General features: G+C 37.6%; 1 protein-coding gene across 1 annotated transcript; it reads right to left on the reverse strand.

Moving 5' to 3' along the window:
- Positions 1-50: 50 nt before the first annotated feature.
- Positions 51-8,734, reverse strand: LOC116257679 (uncharacterized). The gene is made up of 15 exons (XM_050078834.1): positions 8,430-8,734; positions 7,695-7,757; positions 6,770-6,886; positions 5,309-5,552; positions 4,699-4,857; positions 4,310-4,461; positions 3,756-3,972; positions 3,061-3,159; positions 2,061-2,317; positions 1,695-1,757; positions 1,436-1,552; positions 1,076-1,238; positions 798-956; positions 562-713; positions 51-419 (listed from the first exon to the last, which is right to left on the reverse strand). Exons 1-15 carry the CDS (start codon positions 8,633-8,635, stop codon positions 284-286), a joined length of 2,304 nt encoding a protein of 767 aa, XP_049934791.1. The 5' UTR covers positions 8,636-8,734; the 3' UTR covers positions 51-283.
- Between the last annotated feature and the right edge of the window lie 1,224 nt (positions 8,735-9,958).

The raw sequence follows: 9,958 nt of genomic DNA on the forward strand, positions 1-9,958 counted from the left end.
ATAATTGTATAGGCAAAAATTTGAACATTAAAGTGGTGGTAATAATTAAAAAACGTGAAAGTAAATGGTAACATGAAAGTTGATGGAAAATTAATTGTACACCTATAACAAGATAATGTCATTTATGATACTGTAAAAAATAGCAAGGTACCTTTAGAAAAACCCTTTAGAAAAACGGATAAAACAAAGAAAGAAATGAAACGACAGAGGAAGTGAAAATAGAAGAGGAAGTGAAAATGAACAATGTCAGAAGAAAGTTCTCCGTTCTAAATTTAGTGAAGCTTCACACAACCGAATGCAGGATAGTTGCTTCTCCAGCAGACCTGTGTGCCTGAAGCTGGACAAGTTCCTTCACCTCTTTCCCTTTGCCCCACAGCACAGTGTACAACCCCAAGATGATGAATCCGGCACCAAGCACACTGAAACCACAATCACGTTTTAAAAGCATGTTATTTATTGGGATCATTCCCTAAGATCGATTTAGAAGCAATGCAAGCCAAACTAAAACCCAAGAAATTTTCTATTGATAGCGATTTTCTCACGTAACGATTCACAGTTTACCTTCCCAAATAAAGAGGCTCCTCAAGCATTACGGATCCAAACACGGCGACGATGATGAGAGACAAGGGGTTAAAAACAGAGACAAACAAAGGTCCTCTCTTTTGGATGCCCCACAGCGTGAGTAACATCACCATCCCTGATATCACAACCCCCTGCGAGCCCATCCACAAAATTAAGCAGAAAATATATGTAAATGGCCTAATTATAAATGACACAAAGGAGGAAAGAAGACATACCACGTAGAGGGCAGTGAAGAGATTAACATCCCAACGGAGCTTCCATGCAGATGCATCTCCCTCAGTAATGGCTGCAATGCATGTGCACTGGACGGCTGCAATCAGATTGACTAACGCAGTGCTCGTATACGGGTGGGGGTACCTCTCGCTCATCTTCGCCTGTCATTGGAGATCAATTTAATTAAACAATTAATTTAATTAATTCTATTCTTGTTAGAAGAAAAAGTGGAAGATAATTTGATTTGGTGGATATGCTTAAGGGAATAGTAATTCATTGCCTGTATAATGAACCATATGGCCTGGCTGTAGCCAAGAGCGAGCCCAGCGCTAGGTTGCCCAGCTCCGCTGACCTTGCATGTCGGCGCAGCAGGTGGGCATGAATGGACCAGAGCTGGAGTCTTGCGCCCTTGCAGAAGGTGAGTAGCACAGCTCCACCTATCCCTACCAAGGTCCCAATCACCTTCGTAACTATATATATATATATATATATATATATATATATATATATATATATATATATATATATATATATATATATATATATATATATATATATAATTGGCAGAGCTAGAATATGTATAATTAAACAACTGATAATGATTGTTCCGAATTCTCATGTGGGAAATTAAGGTGTTCACCGGACTAGGACGGCCAAAATGAAGGTGAAGACAGGGAGCAAATTGGAAATTGAGACTGCAAGCGTCGCCGAACCCATCTTGACTGAGGCGATGTACAGATTCTGGTTCAGTGTTGAACTGCACAATTCCATCACATTATGACAAATTCGTGTGGTCAGATGATATTTTAAAAAAAAAAGAGCGATGTACAGATTCTTTCCCCCCTCTCTTTTCCCCTCTTCTTTCTCTCTCAACCTATATAAAGTATGTATTTGCTCACCCAAAAAGGGAACAGCAGAAAGCCTGGCCAAGAGCAACCCAGCTCATCGTCGTCCTGCTCTTCCTGCATTAAACAATCACACCGACCATTAAAGAAATTGTAGGGGCATAATTCCAACGATTGCATTGATTTAGAGCAGAAATCAAGCTTTTTTGATATATTCTAGGAGCTATTAATATTTTGATGATTGAAAGAGAACATTTAAATCCTAAATAGGAATATGCCACATGTTTAATATATATCAATCAAAATAACACAAGTTTAATATATATCAAATTATTCTTAAGAGTTAATTAGATCAGATAAAAAAAAGCTACACTAAAGTAATATGTTTTAAATGGTGATCAGGTTAATTCGTATGCGTACCTCTCCAAGAAAAAGGCAAGAGGGCAGAGGAGGGCGGTCCCGAAAATGTAGCGGTAAGCAACGAGGACTCGGAGGCTCATCCCTCGGTCTGTGGAGATCTTGTAGAGGACCGTCATCCCTGCTACCACCACCTGCACCACCACCATGCACAACACCACCTTCGTCCCTCCCACTCTTCTCCTACTATTTGATCCCTCCTCCATAATATATATTTGATAACTCTCTCTCCCTCTCTTCTTGAATTGGCTCTTCGGCTTCTGCCTTCTTTAAACCAAAGATATTGAGGAGAAAAGAAGATGCCAACAGGCTGAAGCTGCCAATCTGAACTAAATGAGATGAAAATAGGTCATACGGGGTTACATTTATAGATCAAAAAGAGAGAGAGAGAGAGAGAGAGAGTAAACAAAATGGAAGGTGTCATTACTATTGACACTATGCAGTAGTTAAGTGTAAATGGTCTAATTATATATTGCCAAAAAAACGGCCTGCTTCCTTTTAATTGTATCTAGTATTTGCCATATTTCAAGCTCAGAAGCTTCCACATCTGGGTGGAGTTGTCTTGAAGGCCACGACACTTAAAAGATTTGATTCTGTCTTAGATTTTTTCTTGATTTTTCGTTATTAAAAAGTGATTTTTCAAGAGAATGAATGAAGAAGCAGTCCAAGTTGTTATCGAAGCTGCAAACTTGGCATCAATGTGTATCGGTTTCGTTAGCCGGTACGAAAGTCCGAGCCAGCCAATAGGTGTTGGGGCTACATCAGCCAATTTTGTGACATGTTTATTATGATGATCTTATACAATTTGATCTATGGAGTCAGCTAATTGTGAAAAATGTCTGAGACTTACGGAATCAAACAGCTAAAACAGCAAATATTAATTTTTTTTTTCTGTATCCCATTTTTTGGAAACAGTTTCGTCGATCAAATATCTGATTCTAAAGCAATGTCTCCACCTTGAATATTACTTCAAAGTTCGAACAGTAAAACAGGAACTACTCACTTCAGGTTCGTCAATCGTGATTGGATGATCATCATTGAAATTGATTTCTTCAACGATGCCCTGTTCTCTGACCAGCTTAATCAGGGGATTAATATTTTCCTTGTGAAGCATAAAATAATTCATAATAATAAGAACAAAGGGCTGAAACAAAAAAAAATATATGTATGAATCCGAAGGATTTTTACCAAACATCGACTGCACGCACAGACGAGAAAAGAAGTTACGGAGATCCAAAAAAAAAAAAAAAGTCAAAATAAGCCCTTTTGCAAAAATGGTATGTTCCTCAATTCTTTGCGAAGAAAGCTAATTTCCTTTTAGGGTGTGTGAATGAGACGACGCAACCCGATATTTTTACAAAATTTTCAAAGATGGTTGTGATATATTTGTCAATTCACTTCTTAATATTGATTAGCATCCCTTTAACGTGTTTCCATTTATTGTTCTAAGAGTGGTAAAGCCATGTCTGTACATTTGGAGATTAGTCACGAATGAGTAGGCGTTAAAAACTTTCTAATTGACGTACATTTTCTAATTGACGTACATGTTGCAATCAAATTTTAGAATTAAGTGCCACGGGAATGACTCAGCCTACGGCAGTGTTGCTTCATGAACGTGTGCTGATTTTATTTGCTAATACATATCAACAGCTATTTTTTGGTTGCAGCCGAGATTCATGCTCTCTCGACTCAACCAACTTGAACACCAACTGAATTTTCCTTTTTTCTTTTGTACTTCGTCTCTCCTTCATCATGTGAAGCCGGAGACTCCAGAAGCATGCCTCCAAAAGAAGCTTTAGCGGGATCTCCAGATGACAATTGAGTAGGAAGCTCAGCAATAAGTTGCTCCATCTCTTTTCCTTTCCCCCACAACACGATGTACAGTCCCAAGATGATAAATCCAGCAGCAAGCACACTGAAACCACAATTAGATAGTACATTAAAAAGTTTGGTGGGTCATATCAGATGTTGTCAGGTATGAATATCTTAAGACTTTGAGATCCATGGATTTAATGTCAGACATCAGGCATTTCGATGTTGATCATAGGTCTGGCCTCTGATTTGAGATCCTCAGTTTGGAGAACCATGCATCCTCTGAGACCAAAACTTAAAACAACAATACGAAAGACAGAAAAAATTGCAGAACCGCTCGAGTTCGACAAAGAGACAGACTATTGCAATATGGTTCGTAAGGAAAAGAACCATTTTTGTATAAATAGGATCTGAAAAATGTAGTAGTTCCAAATTTTTACCTTCCTAAGTGGAGAGTCTCATCAAGAAATATGGATCCCAAGATGGCAGTGATAACAAGTGAGAGAGGACTGAACACAGAGACGAACACTGGCCCTCTTTTCTTTACGGCCCATGACATGAGAGACAACACCATCGCTGAGACAAACACGGCCTGCGTCCAAGAGAGAAAATTGAGATGAAAGAACTGACTCCTTCAAACTTATGTGATCCTAATTCCAGAAACAAAATACCCAATTTGTTTAATAATTCTAACTTCTTGAAAAATAAGCATTTTGATGGTAAAATCCCATGATTCTGGGGTATATAAACGCCTCCTTAATTACTTGTTAGACCCACAGGGAACAATTTGATCTTTTCAACATTGACAATTAAGAGAGAGAACAAATACCCCGTAAATGGTAGTCAAGAGCTTGACGTCCCAGCTGAGCTTCCATGCAGATAGAGTCCTATCGACAACGCCTGCAATGCATGTGGACTGAGCGGCTGAAAACAGGCACATGAGGGCTGTGCTGGAGTAAGGATGTGGATACCTCTCGTTCATCTTGGCCTGCAAATATTAGAGATCAAACTTCATTACCATGTCCTCATTCTAGACAATGCTCAATGGGGGCATTTGTTCTAGTGTTCGGGAACGTGTCCATAAAATGTTTCACCCTCGTCCAGTAGAATGTCTGATAAAAATGTTTACCGATGTTAATGTGAGTGTCGATAAATTTTTTTTTTTTTTTTTTTACCAACGTTCACAGGATTGTCGGTAAAAAGTTTATTATTACCAAAATCCTCTGGACGTTGTTAATCGTTTGTTTAACTACGTTTATGAAGTTCGATGAAAATGTTTACACCGACGGGCACAACAACGCGTGCAACAAAAGTGTGAGTGATGGTTTTCACTGACAACCAAAAGTTTTATCGACATTACTTCCTATTTCACCGACATTTTCGGCCTTTGTTGAATTTACTTTTTTTTTTTTCCGGTAGCGTATTAAGATTTAAGGCACCTGGATTATCAGCCATATTGCATAGGTCAAAGCATAGGCAATAGCAAAAATTGCGCCCAGTGCCTGCTGGTTGCCTGACTTGTGCTGCTGGTCGGCCTGACGGTGAAGCAACTGGCTGTGAACCGGCCATAGCTGGAACTTGGCGCCCTTGTAGAAGGTAAGCAGCATGGCCCCGCCGATGCCTATGAGCGTCCCCAGGACCTTGGCCTGCCCTATTCGTGTCTTCATTCTCAGCCTCTCCATTCTGCACAGCACACCATGCATAAACCAAAACACAAACAAACTTCATACGAAGCTTCAAATGTTTTACATTTGGATGCTTTTAGTAGCCTAAAACAAATTGTTTTATTTACCAAACGAGCCCTTATAGTTCCACAATCTTATATTATGACTTTCTTTTTCAAATTTTTATCAATTTAAAATATTTCTCAATTGTTCTAAAAAATAGGAAATAATAAAAAACTTGTATCTTGGGGCAGAACATATGTAACCTAAGAATTTTTTTTCCAATTTTACTGTTGTTGTTGTTGTGTGTTTTTTTTTTGGGGAGGTTGCATGAAGGTGCTTAGCTTCGGACCAGGAAAGCTAATCTGGGATCCTAATTTTTATATGAGAACCATGACAGCATTTGTTTACTTCGGATTTCAGATAAGATCACTAAGAGCTTTTGGCTACACCATGAAGGATCTCAATTTCTTATATTTCTGTAGATCTGAAATCTAGTGCTCGTACTTTATGAGCCCTACATATAAGGGATTTTAGGTCAGTCTTGGATCTGAGATCCGAGATGATCAAACACATAAATATTAGAGTAGATAAAAACAGGAGTTCAAAATCATTGGTATGTGGCCAAAAGCATAGATAAGAAATTGGGTTGAGAGAAAGGGAGGTCGGACCTCAAATCCATGGAATTGTGATCCTAAGGTTGAGTATGGTTCCCCAAGGATCTTTCAAATCCGTGGGGATCTGAAATCCACGATAGCCGAATTCATAGTCTTATCAAACCATAGCATCCACCCCCAATGTCGATCTCAAATCCATGCTGTAGTGTAAAAAAATTTTCTTTGATTGGGGGGTGGGAAGGTGGGGTCGGACCACAAAACCGTGGATTTGAGATCCACTGTAATCAAAAGGGACCTAAGTGACCTTAGATATGTGGTAAACTAACAAACGCTCTCTTTTTGTGTTTGGGGCCCAAACATTTAATCCAGGGCATTAACTTGATGTTCTAAGTACATGGCTTAACCCTTGTTTTAGTTACCCTTAAGATAAATAAATCCTTGAAGCATTAGTCTCTGCTTAAAGGATGAAAACAGGCTAAGGAACCATGATCCAGGATGATCTGCAGTTATCCAATTAACTGATTAAATTCAAGAGAGAATCTTATTCGCATGAATGAATGAATGAAAGAAAGAAAGAAGAACAAGATGGTAAAGATAAGGGAATTTAGTGAAAAGCTACCGAAACGTGACTGCGAGCATGAAGGTGAAGGCAGGTAGCAGGTTGGCCATTGCACAAACGAACGTCGCTGAAGTCATTTTCATTGAGATTATGTAGAAAATTTGATTCAGTGTTGCCCTGCAGAAAATGATAATGCATGATAATGATCAAAGAAATCTTTCATAAAATTCAAACTCTCAGAACAATATGGTTGCAGTCAGGAGCAGAACCAGATTTTTTTTTTTTTTGGGGGGGGGGGGGGGGGGGGGGAGGGCAAATTAAAGTTCTAAAATTTTGACAAGGACCGAATATCATTTTTAAAATTTTTTATATAGGACAAGTAAAATCTTTTAAAATTTACACGTAAATTGAAAAAAAAAATTGAGGTAGGACCAAGGTACATACGCCCCCCTCTTGGCTCCACCCTTGGTTGGAGTATTTATATGCTGTAAATTAAAAACATAAATACCTATAGTATATTATTTAAACTAAAGTTGGAATTTCAGAATGTCTGTTATAATGACAAAGCCACAGAGCAAGTTGAGGACACGAAGGTTGTATTTGATAGATCTGAAATCTAAGGCTGTATAAAAAGGTGTGTTTTGAAAGTTTCCTTAGTTTAAACAAACTCAAGATCATGGTAGCTGAATTTTAAATTCATATGCATGTTAAAAACCATAGATTTGAAATATGGGGGACCTTAAATTCATAAATCTTAAATCTCCGCATATCTCAGATCAACAGTGATAAGTGGCTGGGCATGTGTACATGACATATGCAACTCTCTCTCTTTTTGCTTAGAAAAATCTGAAAATTCAGTGCCTCAATCTTAGTTGGTCGGACCCACATCCTTTGAGCAGGTTCTCTCACACACATACACACATACAAAGAGAGGCCTAAACATGCACACACACACACATATTTTTTATCTCTCTCTCTCTCTTACCCAAAAAGTCCACTGCAGAAGGCCTGGCCAAGTACAATCCAAGTCAACTTCGTCCTGCCCTTCCTGCGTGCATCAATGATGGTGTATATATAGAGAGAAATATTCAGCATTTTTTAATTAGAATTGCCAGTAATCTATAATCTATATAGATCAACTGGGCGAAACGAAAAGGGCCCCTTTCTCTTTCTCACCGAAAGCGCCTCCATCGTTTTTTGAGTGTGTAACTGATTATGTCTAAAGTTTATAGAGAATCACCAGTAAGGACCTTTTTAGCATATAAAACTCATTTTATATGTCTAAAGAATATGATTTTCTAGAAATATGTGACTGGTCCATGGACTAGCTGCTAGTAGCTACTCACAAACTCTTAAAAGATATTATTAAACATTTTTTGTACAATATAAGCTTATAAATATAATTTTATGATCGATTTCATAAGAATCAAATATTAACTCATGAATCATTTTTCAAGGTCAAGTTTATTCTTTTAACCATAAACAATGTACTGGCTAGAGCAACGTCAAAACTTTTGCAGTAAAACAAATTCAACAATTTTCATGAAAACAATTTGAATGATAACATGATTAATTCATATATGTATACCAAAACATGTCTATATTTTACTTAAACACTACGGTTGCATTTGATAGATTAAATCGTAGCCTGAATAGAAAGGTGTGTTGTGGGAGATCGGCAGTTTGAACACTAGCATGGATTTTACATGTATGGGCTTACCTCTCTAAGAAGAAGGCAATAGGGCAAATAAAGGCAGAGCCAAAAATATAGCGATAAGTGATGAGCACGAGGACACTCATCCCTCGGTCTACCGCCAGCTTATAGAGGACGTTCATTCCGGCCAGCGCCACCTGCACCACCACCATGGCCACCGCCGGCATGGCCCCTTCCACTCCATTACTATAGCTTGTCAGCTTTTCCTCCATTTACTAGTACTATTACAACTGACTCTTCTTCTTCTTCAAGGATGGAAGGACTGCTTCAGCCTAAGTACAGTATATATAGGCTTATAAGTGTTCTTCTAACTCCTAATTGGTTGATGCACGTCCCTTTAATAGGCGGCTCCATGGGGAACCAGATCTGCCCTCCCAATTGCATTCTATATGCAACGACACATTCAGTGAACAATCCATCGAGTAGTGTTGTTAAAGTTTATTCCTGTAATTGCTACATATTCTCTCATAAATTGATGGAAGGCTACCATCCAGTAGAGTTGCTTTTGAGTGCTGAAATCTAACTTGTATAAGTAGGGGTGGAGTTAAGAATTTTTCTTTGCAGGAGGTAAACTATAGTTTCAAAATTTTAACAAGGGTTGAAATATAAATTTTCAATTTTTTTTTATATACATTGAACTGAATTGAAATTTACATATAAATTTTTGAATGTTTTAAAATTTGAATGGGCCAAGGCCCCTGCCTCCGCTCCTGTGCATATGCAACTTATAGTATGTAGAGACGTAAAAGTAAAAAAGCATAGCATTTACGTTGTTGTAAAAATAAAAACTGTGATTGTTATTAACTTATAAAGAGTATGATTTTTTGAGGGTTAGTAGGAAAAGTATTTCATCCTATCTTCAGGATTGACAACCGATCCACACTTCTTTGATCTCTATAGAAAATCATCTACTTGCTTTAGTACTACCTTGGGTGATGTGCTCGCTATGTTAACTTGTATATTGGTGATACTTTTTTTGTAACAAAAGCAGTTGATTCTATAGGAAGTCGAAATGAAAACTAGCGGCCTACATAGCCCATTCTCTGTGTGTCGCAGTAAACCCTTCAGGGATAGTGTGACTTTTTTAAAAACCCATTTGAACTATGACAAATTTATTTGTAGAAATTAGTGAAGCAACAGTTAAAATATGAGACTGCTTCCAATTACACTCATATATGTATCATATACGTACATATGTATTTCAATACTTAAAGACACCTGTTTCTTTTGAGAAATATTTCAATCTTTTGAAAAAAATACTGTATTTTCATATTTTCAACTTAATCTCCACCATTTGATCTACTTAGAATCAACGAGTCGTATCATTCCCATTAAATATGGCATATAAACGCATAGTAACTACTTATTTTCAGTAATAAACACATTTTTTATGTTAAGTTTTAGTTTTCAAAACACATGGATCACATCTTCATCATGGTTTATTCATAAGGAATGATGTGAAAATTTGAGTTTGAAGTAGAGGGTTCCAAATCTAACTTTTTTCTTGTAAAACTGTTTTTATGTTTTTCAAAGAG

Source organism: Nymphaea colorata, chromosome 7, assembly GCF_008831285.2.
Source record: "Nymphaea colorata isolate Beijing-Zhang1983 chromosome 7, ASM883128v2, whole genome shotgun sequence".
Lineage (NCBI taxonomy): Eukaryota > Viridiplantae > Streptophyta > Magnoliopsida > Nymphaeales > Nymphaeaceae > Nymphaea > Nymphaea colorata.